At 35.1% G+C, this 21,654-nt stretch overlaps 1 protein-coding gene across 1 annotated transcript; it reads right to left on the reverse strand.

The window, feature by feature from the left end:
* Positions 1 to 9,823: 9,823 nt before the first annotated feature.
* LOC126582329 (uncharacterized) lies at positions 9,824 to 14,221 on the reverse strand. Its single transcript, XM_050246453.1, has 2 exons — positions 13,524 to 14,221; positions 9,824 to 10,172 (listed from the first exon to the last, which is right to left on the reverse strand). The coding sequence occupies exons 1-2, from the start codon at positions 13,595 to 13,597 to the stop codon at positions 9,824 to 9,826; spliced, it is 423 nt and encodes a 140-aa protein (XP_050102410.1). The 5' UTR covers positions 13,598 to 14,221.
* Positions 14,222 to 21,654: the final 7,433 nt, after the last annotated feature.

The following is a 21,654-nucleotide window of genomic DNA, read 5'->3' on the forward strand; positions in this document are numbered from 1 at the left end:
TTGATTGATTTTGAAAGTGAGGGACCAAAATGATGAGTTTGATCAATCTCAGAGACCATTTGTGAAAGAAACAAAACCTTTATTTTATTGGTTGTTAATGAGACTCATGCCTTAAAAAATTAAATTAAATATATTTGACTATTTCTTTGTTTGCGGTAAAAAGAGACATCTAGAAAGCACTGAATCAAATAACTCAATTACCACATTATATATGACATATCCATTGAAAAACACCTGAATATCTTTTAGTATTTGACATCATTTGGAGATGGTCTTAAGCACTAAATTCAAAGGCTAATCGTGATTATGTTCTTGCCAGTTACTGGCATACCAAGTGGCTAATTCTTTTGGTTTTTAAACTCTGTTTCCTTGTTTTTTCTGGGGAGGAAAGTTGTCGGCAGATATTTTGCAATACCTAATTCATAGTTTGCCCCTTGATAGGGATGAAAACTAAAGGTATGCCGATGTCGATCAATTGGTTAAGGAGAGACTAGAGAGACACAAGAAGCGGGTTAGTAAAGTAGGCATTTTCCTTGGACAATAATTATAATATCTCAGAAGCTTTTCTTTGACAAATGGTAATTAGTGGATTAAATAGTTAGTCATTAATGAGAATTAGTGAGGATTGAATCCGCATTAAGATGCATAAATATGATTGCTTTCAGCTATTGCGATAAAATATCATATACAATCCCTTTTAGTTGCAAGTAAGAATATTTCTCTTCAACGTTCCACGTTTTTGCGTGAAAATAATTTTTGTGTTTAAATCCGTTTCATTCTTTATGCACGCAGTCTAAATTAGAAAGCAATATCACATAACAAAAATAAATTAAATAAAAGTTACCCCCTAAATATCTCCTAATCAGAAATTTATCACTCTATTTCTAAGTTTGTATTGCCGGGTATGGTCCTACTTTTCTTCTTTTTGGGCTTAACAAAAATAAATAAAATAAAAGTTATCCCCTAAATATCCCCCAATTAAAAATCTATCACTTAATTTATTATAAGTTTGTATTGCATGGTATATGGTCCTACTTTTCTTCTTTTTGGATCAAAACCTAGAGAAGTCGGTATACTTCTACCCATAGTTTTCTTTATTATTTTAAAATTGTTATAACGATAGTACTAGTTTTCTCTGGATAAGCCCATTTATTATTTCTTTTAGCTAACCTGTTATCATTTCAATTGATAGTGGGGAAAAGAAGGGTTTTGCAGCAAATTTTGAAAAATCAGATTTTAGTCATTGTCTTATCAGGTTGATGAACCCCCACGATTTTCCCAGGAAACAAACAAGGGGGTTAATCCAATCAAACCAAATGAAAAGGCCAATCAGAGGGTGAAACAAATTCAAGTCAATAGTTAGTTAGTAGTAAAACTCATGACCTTTAGTCAATAGTTCTTTGCTTGTGAAGACGCGTTTCCTCCATTTCTGATTAATTAGAATATTAGATTTATCCACATCTATCTTTTGGTCGGCGCAATGACATGCAATTAGACCACTAATTAACTGTCATCCTAGCTAACAAACTACAACAATCATACGGGTGGTAAATTGATTAGAGATGAATTTCAGATCCATATTTCACACAACAAGTTTTAAATTTGTTTTTTTATGCTGGTGAATCATAAAATGGTGATTGAGAAGAGGCTAAAATGTTATGTGAATCTTTTCAACTTTGAAAGTATGAACTACTGTGACGAAGTTATCAGCTGATCTTTTTTAAATGGAAAAAAAAAAAAATCTAACAAACTAACACGTAACATGTGGCTCAGAATTTCCCGTTTAAATCGTTTTCTCCATTTCTGTATAGAATATAGATTTATCCACATTCATCTTTTGGTCGGCGCAATGCCATGCAATGAGACCACGACAACTAACTGTCATCCTAACTAACAAACTAACACGTAAATTAGACCGCTAATTAACTGTCTTTCTAACGAACAAACTAACCCGTACATATGGCTTAGAATTTCCAAACATAACGGTTTCTTTTGTCCCTCAAAATTTGGCCCATGATTATGTCCTGTGGGTAATGTGGTATTTGGTGGATTACCACATTAGTTGATGCATGTACCTTTGACGTGACATAACATGCATGGTATTCTCATCTACATGGATGACGGATATGATCGTATATATATTTAGTAAAATGTTATTCACATGCTCATTTTTATCTCACAAACCTTTATTAATTTTTGTTTATTAGCCTTTTCTAATTCATTTGATCTGACGACTAGAAATTAAGAAGAGTATGTGAAAATTATAAATAGATGTATAGATAGCATTATCTTATATTTAATTTCGCTGTGAATGCTACCTTGTTAATGTGCGCTTGGATTGTTATCAAATAGAAAATTTGCGGTGGTCACAAGTAACTCCTTTAAACTATATTTTACAATTTGTTAGACAAGTTGTATTTTAAACTACTTTAATTTACAAAGAGGGAAATTCAGACATTGGTGCAAGGAGAAGGCACACTACTTGGCTAGCATGCCTAACCAGCATCTACAACTATGTTATTGCACATGGTTGTTATTTCACCGCAGATTATATGTTGATAGGCGGTACATTTTTTTTTCTATAATTTTATTTTTAAAGTGTTTTTCACTAACATTAACCATTGTAAAAGGTGTTATACTGATTAACTAAAAAAGAAAGAAAAAAAATAGGATCTCAAATTTGGTTAATTGCTGCAGCCTATATTTGCTTTAATTTTTGGGCCGTAAAAGGCTTCCAGTCCGGCTTTGAGGCAAGAAGAAGTTTGGGCCACCTTGATATCTACTTGCTCTTGATAATCGCATCTACTCAAGTCCAATCTAATAGGGACTTGGGCCCTCTCTCTCTCCCCATCTACAACCTTTTAGTAATCGTGTTTAAATTATAATGAAACAAGGATTAACTTATGTTCAGATAATGTTTGTTCATCAAACGTGAAGATCAAGTAAACAAGGCTTATCTTTATTTAAGAGTATCATTGGTAGGGATGGACAATAGTTAGGCAAGCAGGTAATCGTAGTTATTTATCCATAACCGTCTAAGTTCATACCAGTTTAAATGAGTATACACATACCCATAACCGTTTATAAACGGTTAATCGTATCCATAACCGCATACTTATTTAACCGTAACCTCATCCCAGTTTACCTCTTTTTTTTCTTTTTTTTTTTTTACCCATTTACCCTTTTTTTTCCTATTTACTCATTTTTTTAACTGTTATCAATAAATGTAATATAATATATTTGCCAAGAATTGATCAAGGGTTATTAACAAAAGACCTTTCATTACTTGACCAAGTAAATTCAAATTTCATAATAGTATTTCTTCTTACAAACTAAAGTATATTGGAAATAAAATTCATGCATTTTCAACATACTTTTCGCTACGCCTAAGCAAGTCTTTAATTATAGCATCTAGACCAAGAGTAAAATAAATCATAGTCCATATGGTCACAAAGTAAAGCTTCTAAAATCTCAAGGTAATCACTATCTTGAATACTAGATGATTCAAAGCTCCAAAATATTCCAAAACTAAACCTTTGAACACTCTAATGTATTAGCACGTTCAATCACAAAGTCTCATCGACTCAATTCATCAAAATAAACGGCTAAATGGGTACCTGTTTTTAATTTTTAATTTTTTTAATTTTACAAATATTCAAATAAACGACTAAATGGGTATCCATTTGTAATTGCGAGTAATGCCCATAATCACCCATTTAAATTTTGTGAGTAACCGGTTATACCCATAACCGTTTGTTTGTTTAAATGGTTAACCATAACTGCAACCATGAATTTTAAATGGACGGATAACCGCAATTACCCATATCCATAGGTATTTTACCCATCCCTGATCATTGGATTAAGTCCTGGATTAAGAGAATATATTTAGTTTTCATGTTACTTGTTTCCTTTCTTTCAACCACTAATTAGACAGAGAAGAGGGAAATCTCCAATTCTGTGAAAGCTACAAATGTGACTCTCTGGATACATTAGAAAATTTAAGAACCAGCAATCAGAAAGAAAGGAGAAGTGAAGAACCTTCATGTTGAGGCTCTAACAAAGGTAATCTTTAGTTGCCTTTTTCTGATGTTCTTGTTGCGCTACGTTGATCTACTTGTTTCTTTTTTCTTTTCATTTACACCAAAATTCTTTTCAACTCTTCTCGTCTAGTCCTTCTTTTTCCTTGATTTGTTGTTATCATGTCTACTCAAATTCGTTTCATGTTGATCATGGTCTTCTGTCCTAAATTCTTTGTAATATTTTAGCACGCTCACCTTGATCATCATACGTAATCTCTTGATATTTTAGCTTAGTTTTTTTTTATACGTTTCAATTCATGAAACAAAAACAAAAGTACTGTTAACCTTGATGTATATTATGATTGGCTGAACTAATTATAAATGAAATCGTACTGGAAACCTTACGCATAATTCTTAAACAATTAATGCAACAAGAAGAGCACATCCTTGTTTTCTTCAAGTCATAAAAATAGTAGTGCAAGTATGCCCAGTTTTCTGTTATCATGTCCAATTATTGCATTAAATCAGTTTCATGTTGATCATGGTCTTCTGTACAAAATTCTTTGTAATATGCAGTGCAACGTGTATTTTAGCACGCTCACCTCGATTATCATGCATAATCGCTTAATATGTTAGGTTATTTTTTTATATGGTTCAATTCATGAAACGAAATCAAAAGTACCGCAAACTTTGATGTAGATATGATAGGTTGAAATAATTATAAATGAATTCATACGCATAATCCTTAAGTAGTTAGTGCAACAAGAAGAGCACATCCTTTTTTTCCTTCAAGTCATGAAAATTCTCATCAACATTTTCATCATTATGACACATACAATGTGTGTCTAAGTCCTTGAGAAACATAATCAACGACCCATATTTGGTTACCCTACACACACATTTGCTTGTTGTACGGACTAGTAAAACTGTAAAAAATCAAAAGGCATTTACCACTTATAGTGACATTGGATCTAACAAAAGCTACTATTTACAATTGTTATTTACGACCACTCCTCATCAACCACCCTCTCTTAACCTTATTTACAGCTCCCCTCCCTTAACAGCTCACACCTTTTGTATAATTTTTGCATATTTTTCCACATATATATTGTTAGTCATGGTCACAATTGTTCATAATATAATGATCGTCCTTTCGCAAGTTTTTAAGGCTAAATCTTTTCTTTAATAATCAATCGAACTAGCCAATATTTTTAAGTAAAATTTTATTTGAACCCAATAATTTATGGGACATTTAGACTTAAGGACCTAAATATGAGTGGTAAGGTTTAGTCAGTATCTTTTGGTTTTCTATAACAATGAATCGACCTAACTAGTATCTTATATTATGAGGGGTAAGTTTTAGATAGTAACTTTTTTTCTGATTCAATAAAAAAATTCTCGTACCGTCAAGGTTTTCATAAGACTTAAGAGAAATGAGTTTTTTTTTATTGTAACCTAAATAGTTTTATAAATCTAATATTAGTCCAATATTTAATTATCATTCAATTATATTAAAGTACCTCTCCCCACTTGTCACTAGCAAATTTGGCCAAATTCCTTCCTTTACTATCCCAAAACAACGTTTAAAGTTTTAGATATACTTTTCAAACTTTGTTTTGTTGGAATGTGAGTATGTTTTCACACGGTTAAGTTATTGTGGATTAACAATATGTTTATGAGAATGAATCCTATTTGGTTTTGGATTAGAGCTCTATTTTGGGACATGAGTTTAGTACTCATGATTATACAAGGATTTAGTTTCGTATTCCTTGTAGGATTGTTATAGGTAGTTCGGAACTTGTAGTATAAAACCACAATCCCTACTCTCACAAAGGGATCGCTCATATTGTTCCAATAACCTATAAGTTGGAGAGTATTGTGCTTTGTAGAGAGAAGAAGGTTGTGTGCAGATTACATATGGCCTCTACATCCGCAAACATGTCTGCATGTATGCTTCGATCAACATGTTTTGTATCTTATTTGTTTCTAGTTTATATAGTTCAAGATTTGTGATTTACTTGATCAATCCTTGTGTTTCTGGTGGTTATATTGAATATTTGTTTGCGCTTACATGTTTACCATTTGTTTTATTTCCTATTTAAACTTTAAGTTCTTTAGTGAAGGAATATAGTTTGATTTATTTATTTATTTTTGTTATATCCATTGTGTCACATAATAAAGTAAACTTTGACAACCCAAATTAAAAATCACATGCATTCATATATGTACAATTGTTGCAGTCATATTTAGAATAAGAATGTGATTGTGTAAATCCTAGTGTATATAGGGATATCTTGGAATATTCCTCTTAGTAGTTAATATCCTATTAGAGTTGTAATCCTATAAGAGTAAGGATTTAATCTATCCTACTACAATAAATAAAGGTATAATGGGGTGATACAACACACATCTCACAATTAAATCTTTCTCATCTCTCTCTTGCATGCCGACCTCTCTCCCTTTCTAGTCCTAAATACAGTTTAGTCAAATAAGCCTACAACACATTATCAGCACGCTTTTGCCAGAAGCTAAGGAACTGAAGGATCATATTAGGAGGTTTTTTTCCTACAAAATTCAAAGGCTTTTCTTTGTTTTCTCCCAATCAGGTATGCTTAAAATAAAGTAAGATATTTGAAACGTCCACAAAACATGAAAACATTCTCCATGATGCATGAACCCCTTATATTTATATTTTCCTTCCAATATATATATACACGTTTGATGCATTATGCAATTATTTTGCTATGTGAAAGTAAGATATTTGAAACTTCCATGAAGCATGAAAACATTCCTCATGATGCATGAACCCCATATATTTATATTTTCCTTCCGATATATATTGTATATGTTTCATATATTTGTCTATATAGATATATATACACGTTTCATGCGTTACACAATTATTTTGCTATATGGAATTTGTGAGTCAAAGCATATAAATAAATTAGAAGCAATTTAGAGTTTTTCAAACCCTAGAGATGTCGAAAGAAAAAAAAATTCTGGGAATGTAATGCGGCTCGCCACCGCACCGTCACTGGCACCACCACGCTGGTCTGCAGCCCAGCTGCGTCGAGCACGCCACCAGGACGACGTCGTTACAACGTCTGGACTATGGCAGCCGCAAGCCTTATACATGTCCCTGGGCCAACCTGGCAGCAGCCTTATGCTGCTAGGAATGTCCCATGCCACAGGCCTGCCTGCAGCAAGCCCGTCTTGCTTGCTAGGCTTTGCCACCCCTCAACCCATTTGCCCATAACTTTTGCTGCTAGGCTTGACCTGCCCTGACCCAAAAACCAGAAACCCAGCCTCGGCTGGGCTTCCCCGCACCAAACTGTAGGCCAGCACATATTGGGCCTGTATCCATGTCTAGTTTTTTTCCCAAACCAGCAGCTTTTGCTGCTGGGCTCACCCAGACCACACGACCCAGAGGCCCGCAGCCCTCCCTGAGGCCTAATAGCTTGCAGCCGAGTTGCAGGGCCTATCTCCGCGTCGTTACCTGGGCCACGTTATTTTTTGGACCCGATGCCAATTTTTGGCATCTCCGTGTTATAAATCATGCCCAAATATTTTTTTTTGGGTACTTTGGTTTACGCTAATTAATTCTAATTTAAGTATCACTTGGTTTATCACCAATTGAAGCTAATATTACCCGATTGTCATTATTTTACTTCCACGATCGACCCCGTTTGGTCTCGGTCTATTGAATTAATTAAAATTGACATGTAGTCCATTAATCTGATAATTAATCCAAAATTATTGACCTAAAGATCACTTTTGGACATGAATGATTCAATAATTTATTTTTCTACTTTGAACCGTTGATATCCTTTCGTAGTCTCGAAGCTCTCACACTTGAGTTATCGAAGCAACTCAAATCCACTACACTTAAATCAGCATATTACATTTTGTGTTCTTGCAGGAACCTTTCCTTTATGAACTAATCATTCATAAAACTAAATTGAACCTACAGTTTCATATTTAGTGCCTTTGAAACTCGAAGTTTTCATTCAAAACTTACCGCATGAAACATGTAGCTTTCATGTTTAAATTAAACTAATACATATCTATAGAACCTGAATGTTCTACAATGTATGTCTATGGATTACCATATAACTAACCACGTTTTATTGTATCCTCCATTTTAGGGACATGTTGAACTTGAACAAGCTCGATTTCACCGCTCTGGAAATCTCTGGAATAAACTACCTAAAGTGGGTTCAAGACGTGAAGCTCCATCTTACTGGGTATTAGAGCCACTATTGAGGCACCTACCGATGCCACCCCCATCGATGAAGCTCATAAAGCTACTGCAATTATCTTCATTTAAGACACATCCATGATGCACTGCAGATTGAGTACCTCGCTAAGGAGGACCCAAGCACCCTCTGGCTTCCTCTGATCAATCATTTCGATCACCAAAAATTACTTGCCTGAAGCAATACATGATTTGCAGCATCTACACTTCCAAGACTTTAAGTCCGTAAATGAATTTAACTATGAAGTTTATAGAATCTGATCACTGCTTAAGTTCTGTAAAGTGGACTTAACAGATGCAGATCTCTTGAAGAATACCTATTCGACCTTCCATACCACCAATATTGTCATGCAGCAACAATATAAGGCACATAAATTCACCAAATTTTCAGATTTGATCTTTGTTTTACTTTTCATAGAAAAGTATAACTAACTTTTGATGAAAAATCATCAAGCTCGACCCATTGACTCGAACGCTGCGCCTAAAGTGCATTCGACCAATTCTAGTAGCCACAAATGACAACCACAAGCCTAAGGTCAACAAAACCAAGACCTACCCAAGAGAGAAAATTTGTACCAAAAGCGTCAACCCCTTGCACCTAAGTTCCCAAATTTCAAGAACAAAGGAAAAGCTACCGTTCAATCGGCTTCCACTGAAATGAACATGTGCTACTGATATGGATTAAAGGATCATTAGTCATGTGTATGCCGAGCTACCTCTAAGGCTATTGCCAAGTATCATTTTTGTCGTGAGCCTAACTTTGCCCATGTGGAACATCCCAAATATGCTATTACGTCTATGGAGATATCAGATTTTTAGGAGGCATCAACTCCTATGGGTTCGACCACTAAGGGCTCTAAACACCCTAAAAACATGTCTAGAAGAATAAAACTTATTCATCTATAAGAGCTGATGCCTCCTTAAAATCTGATATCTCCATTGATATAGTAGCATCTTCGAGATGTTCCACATGAGCAAAGTTAAACTCACGATGGGAATGATACTTGGCAATAGCCTCGGGGGTAGTTCTGCATACGCGTGACCAATAATCCTTTGATCCACAGCGGTAGCACATGTCCATTTCAGTGGAAGCCGATTGAACGGTAGCTTTCCTTTTTTTTCTTGAAGTTTGAAGCCTTAGGTGCAAGGGGTTGGCACTTTTGGGTCAAATTTGCTCCCTTGGGTAGGCATTGGTTCTGTTGACCTTGGGCCTGTTGTTTTACTTGCCATCCATTACCATGGCCACGACAATGTTTTCATCATTTGTGGCTGCTAGAATTGGTCGCATGCGCTTCAGGCATAGTGTTTGAGCCAGTGGGTCGAACTTGATGATTTTTCATCAAAAGCTGGTTCTGCTTTTTAGCGAGAAGTAAAACGTAGATCAAATTTGAAAATTTGGTGAACTTTTATCCCCTATATTGTTGTTGCAAGACAATATTGGTGGCATGAAAGGTCGAATAGGTATTCTCCAAGAGATCTGCATCTGTTAAGTCTACTTTATAGAACTTAAGCAGGGATCGCATTCTACAAACTTCAGAGTTGTATTCATTCATAGACTTAAAGTCTTGGAAGCGTAAATGCTACTAGTCATGTCTTGCTTTAGTAAGTAAATGTCTTTTTGATGATCGAAACGGTCGGCCATAGCAAGCCAGAAGGTAAGCAGGTCCTCCTCAGCGAGGTACTCGGTTTGCAGTACATAATAGATGTGTCTTCGAATAAAGATCATTGCAGTAGCTTTCTGAGCTTCATCGACAAAGGTTGCATCGGTAGGTGCCTTGATGATGGCTCTAATACCATTTGCAGTAAGATGGAGCTTCACGTTTTGAACCCATTTCAGGTAGATTCTTCCAGAGAGTTCCAGAGCAGTGAAATTGAGCTTGTTCAAGTTCGACATGTCCCTCAAACGGAGGGTATAATAAAACGTGGTTAGTTATATGGTAATCCATAGACATACATCGTAAAACATTCCGGTTCTATAGATATGTATTGGTTTAATTTAAACATGAAAGCTACAGGTTTCATGTGGTAAGTTTTGAATGAAAACTTCGAGTTTCAAGGGCACTAAATATGAAATTGCAGGTCCACTTTAGTTTTATGAATGATTAGTTCATAAAGGAGAGGTTCCTGCAAGAACACTGAATGCAATATGCTGATTTAAGTGTAGTGGATTTGAGTTGCTTTGGGAACTCAAGTGTGAGAGCTTCAGGACTATGAAAGGATGTTAACGGTTCAAAGTACAAAAATAAATTATTAAATTGTTAATATCCAATAGTGATCTTAAGGTCAATAATTTTGGACTAATTATCAGATTAATGGAGTGCATGTCACTTTTAATTAATCCAATAGATCAAGACCAAACGGAGTTGATAGTGGAAGCAAAATAATGACAAACGGGTCATATTAGCTTCAATTGGTGATTAACCAAGTGATAATTAAATTAGAATTAATTAGCGTAAACCAAAGTACCAAAAAAAAATTAAATTATTTCGGCATGATTTATAATGCAGGGATGCCATCAATTGGCATTGGGTCGAAAAAATAATGCGGTCCAGCAAAAAGTAGGCTGGTAACGACGCGAGGATAGCCTCTGTAGCTCAGCTGCAGGCTATTAGGCTTCAGGGAAGGCTGCAGGCCTAGGTCTTGTGGTCTAGGTGAGCTAAGCAGCAAAAGCTGTTGGTTTGGGCAAAAAACTAGACACGGGTGCAGGCCCAACGTGTGCTAGCCTGCGGTTTGGTGTGAGAAGCCCAGTTGAGGCTGGGTTTTGGATTTTTGGGTCGAGGCAAGTCAAGCTCAGCAGCAAAAGTTACGGATAAGTGGGATGAGGAGTGGCAAAACCCAGCAAGCAACACAGGCTTGCTGCAGGCAGGCCTATGGCACGAAACAAAGCCCAGCAGCATAAGGTTGCTGGCAGGTTGGGCCGGGGACACGTAGACGGGTCCACGAAAGGTTATAGGCCTTCTTAGGAGTTGGCCTGGGCTGCGTTCCCGTGTAACCCTACCAAGCCGAAAGCCTGGCGTGTCCGTGTAGGCGAAGCAAAGCCCAAAAGTCTGCTGCCATGGTCCAGACGTCGTCCTGGTGGCATGCTTGACGCGGCTGGGCTGCAGGTAGACCTAGCATTCGTGTCGTGTTTTCCGTGTTCATGTCATTTTCGTGTCATACCTAATATCTTAACGAGTCGTGTCGTGTAACACCCATTAAAATAAACGGGTAAAATGACCCGACCCAATAATATTAACAGGTAATATGACTCGACCCGTTACCCATTAAGGAAAATATATTTTACACCAATAAATAATCAAATGAAAAACATAATAATAAATAAGTATATACATACCATATTGTCACATCCAAAACATAAAAACTCAATTTTCTTTTATGTATATTTTCGCTTACCTAAATTGATTGCTCTAGCCTTTTTCTTTGCAAGACTCGTATTTGTATTGTCTATAATTTCGCTTTCAAGATGAACGGTTTGGATCGTTGATATTATATTTAGAGTCTTATGATTAGTGAAAATATTGCTTGATGTTTATAAAGTTTATACAAACTATATGACATCGACTCTCAGTTAACCGTAAATATCGAAACGTGATATCAAAGATCTGAACCGTTCATCTTCTTACATCCGCCAGATGATCATGTTTTCAAAAAAGAAAATTTAAAAATGAAATTCAGTAAGAAGAATAAAGCATAAATGACAATCGACGGTTAAATATAAATTTAAGGTTTATGGATTATAGTGTTGGATTTCGAAGCTGACCCCTTCATGAAAGTTGTAAAGCTTGTCACTATGAGTAATTGTATTTTTTATTTTTTATTTTTTTTACATATTTTACACTTCTACAATAATTATTATTAATTTTTCCCTCAAATAAAAAACATTATTCATGAGGGTTTGGAGGATTTTAAAAATCTAAACGATAATGTAAGTGTAACCATTATCTACTCGTGGAGGAATAATGATGAATCACGAGTGTTTATATATTCTTTCACATTTTTCATACTTGTATGTATGTCTTCTTAGTTCTTGCCTATACAAATACTATACTAGTTTATTTTAATTTTGGACAACAACATGTTAAGTAAAATTTATCCTACTAATGATAATAAGGAACTCTCATAATAAAAATAAATAATGACTAATTTTTTTTAAAACTTATATAGAATAATAATACAAAACTATATATTTAATATAGAACTAGCCTTTTTGCAAGCGCCTTGCACTTGCGAATGGTTTTTTTTACATCATGGCACGTTACATGCTGTATACATAATTCTTTTTTCGGTTCCATAATTATGCATGCATAAAGACATCTTTACTACAAAAACTTCAAAAGGCATACAAATTTCGTTTGAAAAAGCTTCACTATGATTCCCATATTATACCATCAACTCATATTTTTCGTAATCCAATTTAAGGTTGCCAAAACCTATTCAACCAATTTAAGGTTGTCAATAGAAGGTTTTTGTCTTTTCAATATTTCTCGTAATGCAATTTAAGGGTGCCAAAACCTATTCAACCAATTTAAGGTTGTCAATACAAGGTTTTTGTCTTTTCAATACTTTTCGTAATCCAATATAAGGTTGCCAAAACCTATTCAACCAATTTAAGGTTGTCAATGAAAGGTTTTCGTCTTTTCAATTACTCTTCTCATGCGTGTGCAAAATGTATTTTTACATTGTGAAGTTTTTTTTTTCTTTATTACATTTGGTTACGCATAAAAACATTCTTATAATTATTTTTAATTTGTGACCTACATTATGAAAGGTATCAAATTAATAAACCAAGAAATCAAGAATGTCTTTATGCGTGAAGTCAAACATTAACTGGAGATATTCATTATGTAAAACTAAATTATTGCTCCTATCACCTATGTCCATTCTTAATTTGTTGAAATCCACTTTAATTTTTTTTTCGTATTCCTACATAAACCCAAAAAAATAAAACGAACGCAATAATTTTTTTGACAAAAGAAAATATAACATGAGGAAAAAATATATGCAATAACAGTAACTTGCATATTAATATCAGTGCAGAGAAGAGCTATATATTCTTCTCTACCAATCAGTGCAAAGAAAGAGTTATTTAAAAGACAAAAATTCTCTAAACCTAAGTCATAGAGACGAAGCATCCACATGGGAACCGAAAGACCATCATCAAATTATCAAAATCCAGTCAAACATAAATGAAAAAAGACATAGTAAATAGAAAAAAACAAACGAACTCCATCGTCAAAATTAAATCGTACCTTTGCATCACCTCCTCATCCACAGGAGTAACACATACAACCCTCGCCCTGGAATTTCCTGAAGGCATCCTCATCCACGGGAACAACACACAGAACCGTGGCACTGGAATTTCCAGAAGGCATATGACTTATTAGAGATGCCTTTGCATTGCTTCCTCATCCACACTGGAATTCCCAGAAGACATCCTACATGAAAATTAACACGTCACATATAAAAATGTCTTAGAATCTCATCAAGCAGATTAGACTCCATTTGAAGGAGTTGCCGAGTTTTTTGCCTGAAAAACAGACAAAACGAAGAACAAATGAGCCCAACTCTACAAATTCCATGCAATGCAGCAAATGATAAGATCAAATCCACTAGCTGTTCTCTTCACATGAACTACTCCCATTAGTCACAACAACATCAATGGACTGCATGTTTTGCTCCAGCTCCGACGCTTTCTTTATACCAAACTTGGCATCCTAAAAATATAAATAATTTTATCAGTAGAGAAAACAGAAGCAAGCAAAACAAATAAAAGTAAGCAGTACTCTGTAACGTAAAGCAAAACCTAAAATTTAAAAGAAAAAACCCAAAACCACTGCTCCCTTTTTGTATTGAAAATTCATTTGCTCTTCTCTTGAAGGCTTCTAATCGAGTTTATGAGGCCACGTCGTTGAAATTTTGTACCCATTTTTGGCTGGCGGTTTATTTCTTTTCTTCTCTATAACTGTTCCGCTTTATTTGCAAAGCCAGAGACGTAGAGGAAATACTGATGTGGGAGTGGGAAGTTATAGGGGAAAAAGTATGCTATGCGTGCGAAGGAAATTTGAATCACACGTTCAATTTTTTTACTTTTTTTTTCCTCTTTTATTTATTTTATTTTACTTTTTAGTTTGACAAAAATATCCATCATGAAATATTCATAAATTCTAGAGCTTTATATCTGAGGTAGTTTTTTTTTTGTTTGAGGGGCTTTTTAGTCCAATTGTTTTTGGTGAAGCCATAAGACACCAAACTAGACTTCTGGCTTTCTAATATTAAAGATATATTGTATGTATTAAATATGGCTATTGTATTTTATAATAAATCTTTTAGTGATTAAACTTTAAAATTATCAAAATATTTTTTTTCTTAACCGGTCGAAACATGTTACCCGCGTGTATACCTGTTATTAACGGGTCACCCGATAATGACCCGATTAGTTATCGTGTTGACCCGAAACTCGTTATTTTCGTGTCATTTTCGTGTTGTGTCAGAAACTGCCTGGTCTAGCTGGAGGCCAGCGCGGTAATGCCAGGGACGGTGCGGCGGCGAGTGGCATTAAATTCCCATAATTTTTTTTTAAAATTGCTTCTAATTTGTTTATACGCTTTGACTCCCAAACTTTACATAGCAAAATAATTGCATAATGCATGAAACGTGTGTGTGTGTGTGTGTATATATATATCGGAAGGAAAATATAAATATAAGGGGTTCATGCATCATGGGGAATGTTTTCATGCTTCGTGGACATTTCAAATATTTTACTTTATTTTAAGCATATCTGATTGACAGAAAACAAAGAAAAGCCTTTGAATTTTTTAGAAGAAAACCTCCTCATATGATCATTCAGTTCCTTAGCTTCTGGCAAGAGCGTGCTAATAACGTGTTGTATCACTCCTTTATGCCTTTATTTATAGTAGTAGGATATGTTAAATCCTTACCCTTATAGGATTACAACTCTAATAAGATATTAACTACTAAAGAGAATATTCCAAGGTATCCCGAGATACACTAGGATTTACACAATCACATTCCTATTCTAAATATGACTGCAATATAATTATATTTTATCATATATTCTTAATTGTGTGTGAATTTCTCTATATATATGTATATGCATGTTACGTACCTATGTATGTACTACTGTTACGTACCGAGATATGTTGTACCAATACATTCGTACCGAATTTCTGTACCGACACATCGTATCGAAACTTATTTACTGATACAACGTACCGAAACTTCTGTACCGAGACAATTGTACTAAAACTGACGTACCAATACTTTTGTACCTATGAATTTGAATAATGTTTTATCTATTAACAAACTGAAGTACAAAAAAACACATTAATTATGGATGGGTAGAAAACTTCGGATGATAAGTTTATAAATGATAAATACTTAAATACGGTAAGTTTTAATAATAGGGACTTAAATTAGATTTATAAAATCATCCAAGTTATAGACAAAAAAAATCTTATATAAACATTAAAATCTAAAAGCCTCTTGTTTAATTGTGCTAGATGTTATAAGAAGTAAAGTTAAAAGTCTGTGAGAGATCAGAGTAATGTTTTTGGACAATTGAGACTTTTCTTCGAAAAATATAACCAAATATCTAGCGAAGTAAGTCCATTAATATCAGCTTTGAAAAAACATTTGTTTTTCATGATTTGTTTCTTTGTGTCATTTGTTATTTTACACTCTACTAGCAGAGAGCACACACTTTGTGTGTGTGAATAATTTCTCTTAATAAGTTCATATTTTTTTTAATATTACGTAATTACTGTTTTGTCCTCCTTATGTAAATATTGTGTATCAAAAGTTAGGGTAAAATTGGAAAAATAAGTATATGATTGTCATTTTGTCAAAAGGTACAATATTACTATTTTGCCCTTCTTTTGTCAATAGTTTGTATCAAAAGTGAAGGCAAAATAGGAAAAAATAGGAAAAAAGTTGACAATGAGGGTTTTCTTAATAATAGTACATATATATATTATTCATTTTTTATTGGTGCTTTAACATTTATTTTGCTTCTAGTGGGTTGACCCTACATGGGTCGTCCATTTGGGCCGGAGGGACTCCACCAACGCCAATTTCTCCGATGTTGGCGTTAATATCCCATTCGCAAGCTTCAACCATTTTAAGTTAATTTCTGTATTTAAGGGCATGAGGGCTCAATTCCAGAGAGATGGTAGCCTTGTCAGGTAATTAACAAATTATTGATTTTCTGTTAGATCATAACACATTTTACATGTAATAAAATGTTGTGATGTGGGACTTATTGCTACTTCTTATCTGCTTAGTATCATGAATCGTAATGGGATAACATTTTAAAATGATTAACAAGTTACACAACTACATATCCTTGGTAGTAGACAATGAAGCAAATGTTGTAGGTTTTGTTAGGTTGCCAAAGTTCAATTGATTATGTTCTAGTTTGGCTAGGGGGGTTTAAGGGAGACAGAATTAGTCTTTAGTTATGTAGATTGTTTTGGAGACGAGGTTTTGTAATAATGTTGATTTATTTATAAATTAACTACTTGGTTTTTTGAATGTAGGGGCACACACCTTTGGAGAAGCACATTGTGCCTCCTTTTATCACCACGTGTACAAGGATAAGGATTTTTTTGTTTGTTTTTTTTTTAGGAGAAACGTTAGCATTTTATTGAGAAATCATAATTTAAGCAACATCAGATAGGGTCTCCACGATCGAGTTCAGAGGCTCCTCATACCAACAAAAGTCAATAGAAGAAGAAACAGCCAACTTGGCCATACCTTGTGCCGCAACATTAGCAGTGCGACGCATATAACAAGCCTGCAAATCCACAAAGGCCCGCAAAAGAATATGAATGTCATCCACTAGAAGATCCATAAGTGAAGACCCCTGGACTTGGCTACCAATAGCTTAAACCACCTGCAATGAATCACACTCCATAATAATGTGAGCCAAATTTCGATCTGCAGCCCAACGAATACCCTCGTGAACAGCAAGTAATTCCACCATAGTAGGGTTCAATGCAAGGGATATTTTACAAACAAAACCTCCAGCATAGCTACTGGCTTCGTTGCGAAATACCGTACCTACACCTCCCATATTGGATCCAGCAAGAAAAGAACCATCAACGTTAACTTTCACCCACCTAGCTTAGGGGGGACTTCAACGTGACGGCGCCTGAAGAGGGCAAGAAGTGGAACCGGGTTTGGCTTTCACAAACTCAACCAGTTGCAACTTAGCAAGATGAGAGACCAAAGATGGATTACTCGTTTTATTCTCCCAAAGCAACAAGTTCCTAGCACACCAAATTCCTTGAAGAGTCATGAACAGCAAATCCATGGCTTTTGGATAAATGTTCCACATATAGTGACAGCCAATCATACATAGAAACTTGACCCAAGGGCCTTAACCCTAAACTTAATTAAGAGAGTGTATACCACACGAGTGAATGGACAATCTTTAAACACATGTACCGCCAGCTCCGAAGAGGAACTACAAAACAGACATATGTTGTCCACAACCACTCCCTTGGTTTCCAAATCAGCACGAGTAGGCAAAATATCACGACAAGCCCTCCAAACACATCTTTACTTTACTCGGTAAAGCCGCCCTCCATATAGCTTTCCACACCGAAGCTCCTCTCGAGTTCGACTACGAAGATGAATCCTTAAAGCGACGATTAAAAGCAACTTTATAAGCACTCTTTACAGAGAACAAACTTTTCACATCATAATGCCATATTAACTTATCAGATGAAAGCCTACAGCTTAACGGAGTAGCAAGAATCATTGCAGCCTCATCAGGAAGAAATAATTCAATAACCAAGTTGATGTTCCAAGACGCCATTTCCGCAACAATCAAATTAGCCACATACTTCACCCCAACAATCGGAGAAGAAGGCATGAGAGGTCAAAAGAGATGGGGACGATCAAGCCACTAATCATGCCATATCCTAATCGAGCTGTCATTCCCCACCCGCCAACGGGACCGATTTTCCAGAATTGATCGTGCTTCCAACATGCCCCTTCAACACACTGACGGGGAAGATCCAAATGTCGTCTGCCATAAAGTATTATGAGGAAAGTACTTGACCTTTAATAGCCAAGACGCCAAAGAATCAAGATTTTGAACCAACCGCCACCCTTGCTTAGCAAGGAGCGCAAGATTTAAATCATACAACGACCGAAAGCCAAGCCCACCCTCTTCCTTGGAACTGCACATGTTTTCCCATGACTTCCAATGGATACGGCGGGAGTCTTCATTATCACCCTACCAAAACCAACAAAGTATACATTGGAGATCCTCACAGAAGGACTTGTGTAGAAGAAAATAGTTCATTGAGTAAATAGGAAAAGACTAACCAACAACCTTGATAAGAATCTCATTTCTGGTTGCACTGAGCAGTTTTTCTTTCCAGCCTTTCAACTTTTTCCATAAACGATCCTTAATATAAGAGAATTTTTAGAGCAATTCTTCCTAATGACGATAGGCAGACCGAGATACCGGTCCTGTACATCCACCCGTGTAACACCTAAGTAAGCGGCCAGTTGATCTTGTATATCCCACCTAATATTAGGCGAAAATGAGACCGCACACTTCTGAAAATTAATATAATGTCCGAACGCCACCTCATAATAATGCAATATTTGCTTAAGATACAAGCATTCCTTAAAAAATGATTCCATAAACAAGAAACTATCATCAGCAAATAGCAGATGCATTATACTAGGCACTCCACGACATATAAAGACTCCATGAATGAGACCCAGCTATTCATATCGAGCAATCAAACTAGTAAAACCTTCTGCACAAATAAGAAATAGATAAGGGGAAAGAGAATCAAAACCAGAAAAAAGTATGTAACTGAGCTAATGCAACTCCACTAACCAGAAAAAAGTATGTAACTGAGCTAACGCAACTCATAACCAAATCTATCCAGCAAGAATCAAAACCAAGTTACAACATAATTTGCTTAAGAAAATACCACTCCACACGGTCATATGCCTTGCTCATATCAAGCTTCAAGGCTAGGAAGCCCTGTTTTCCCCTTCAGAGATTATGAAGATAGTGACCTAGTTTAGATGCAACAAGGGAATTGTCGGAAATTAAGCAGCCTGGGACAAATGCACCTTGCTACGTCGAAATAATAGCACCCATCATTCCCTTTAATCGATTTACAATAACTTTAGCCCCAATCTTGTATAGAACATTACACATATCTATAGGCCAAAGCTAGGTCATATTCGTTGGCTCAAGAACCTTAGGAATTAGAGAAACTGTGGTGTAATAGAGTTGCTTGAGGATGCGACCGGAGGTAAGAAAAGACTTTACAGCAGCAATGACATCCGAACTTACAATATCCCAAAACTTCTGATAGAAGAGAGGAGCTAGCCCATCAAGCCCCGGATAAACACAAATTAACAAGAAAAGAGTTACAAGAGTTACGTAAGAAGAAGGCTAAAAGACTCAATCTTAATCTCACTCTAACAACAAATAATGATAACCATCTTAATTCTCACTAACAAGAAATAATTTATTTATTTAATATTTACACCAACACTATACGTATAAAAATTATCAACAAAGTAGTTTTGCGAAAAGAAAAAAAAAAACTCACCTAATTTAGATAAACTACCATATATGTAGACATTTATATAACCAATTATCACAACATATTTTCAACTTATACTATAAAACTCTAATTATGTCGATAAATATTACTCACCCTAATTATGATAAGCAACTAAACCCATATTAAATTATACCTATGTTGTTTCATAAATATTAGTAATATATAGATTAATTTACCCATATCATAAATATTAATAGGTATCTTTCGTATGAAAAAAAATTTCCTTTATACAATCAATTATTTGGAATCAAATATGTTTGATAAAAAAGCAAAGAATCAATTAATATTCTTTTATTTTGTAGGTAAATTTTTTACATGCACTATTACATATATTAGGCACTATTTGCTTTTGGCCACTACGGTAAAGCACCATTTGCAAAATTATTTACGCATATTTATATGTAAAATATAGGTAAATTAATTTTGAATCAAATAGCATTCCTTTATTTTGTAGGTACATTATTCTTTATGTATTATTACATATATTAGGCACGTTTTATTGTTAAAATAGATGTGTAATTAGAATAATTTTCCAATATTTATTTTGCTTGAACATGTATTCAAGACATTTTATTGTTATAATATGTGTGTTTAAAATACTTTACTTATATTTATATATAAAGGGGCGGATATGTGACACCACTTTTTTTACACAAGATTTGACACACGTTTTTGTGGGGCCTACTACGTAATGTAAACTTAACGATCTGAACCATCCATCTTTTAGAAAATCATTTATGAATCATCCTTGGCAAAAGTTAGACAAATAAAAAACCATTTAGACATTCATCTTTAGTGAAGAAAATGGACAAATACGATTCTACAAAACAACCTTGAACCTTTACTCCAATGGTTATATGGGTTTATATTTTGTGATTTATGAGAGACATGATCTTTGCGGAAAGGCCTAAAAGATAGGTGGTTTAAATCGTTGAAATACATTACGGAGTAGACTCCACAAAAACGTGTGTAAAAACTTGTGTAAGAAAAGTGGTATCATGGATCGTCCCAATGTTGGGGGACCTTTTGATCGAATTGGATTTGGGCTTCGGTGGAAACTCTTAGCTCCCTTGGTTCATTGATACCTCAAAAGAATTGGTGTGGCTTAGGAAGTACCTCAATTGAATCAATGATTCAAAGACTGAATAATTGCAACAAGTTAAGACTTGCCTGAGTGAAGCATGGTGTGAAAGCTAAAAAGTTTATCGGTTTAGTGTGAGAGAGCACTCAACTCATGCTTGGATGGTTTTAGGAATGCTAATCTAGGGTTCTTAATGTTCTAGAATACTTATAGTGGCTAAGGGAAGCTTGAAGAAATCCTAAGAAGGTTAGGAGAATTCTCCCTTCAAGAATCAAGGTTTCCTGCACTCAGAGAAAACTTGCTCTTCCTATTGCAATCTTGCCTTGATCCTCTACGTTCTCTTTGTTGTTTCTCCCACGTTGTCCCCCTTCTATTATGCTAACTTCTTTCTAATTTTATAGGCGTAGGGCTCTTTTCCAGCTTTCCTTAAGGAATCCTTTGATTTCCTCGCTTCTTTCTATTTTTGCTAAGTCTTTGTTCCTCATTTCCTTTGCGCAAGTATGACTTTCCTTTTTTGTGTAACATTGAAAAACGCCGCTAGCCTTATGAAGAATAGGTTGTGAACACTGACCAGAACATCTTCTTCCACGGTCAGTTCCCACAGACTTTTCTTTTGGCAACGTCCTTCCTTGTTTTACTTCCTCATTTTGTAGGCAATTCAGCTTTGGGATTTTG

The sequence above is a fragment of the Malus sylvestris genome, chromosome 9 (assembly GCF_916048215.2).
Source record: "Malus sylvestris chromosome 9, drMalSylv7.2, whole genome shotgun sequence".
NCBI lineage: Eukaryota > Viridiplantae > Streptophyta > Magnoliopsida > Rosales > Rosaceae > Malus > Malus sylvestris.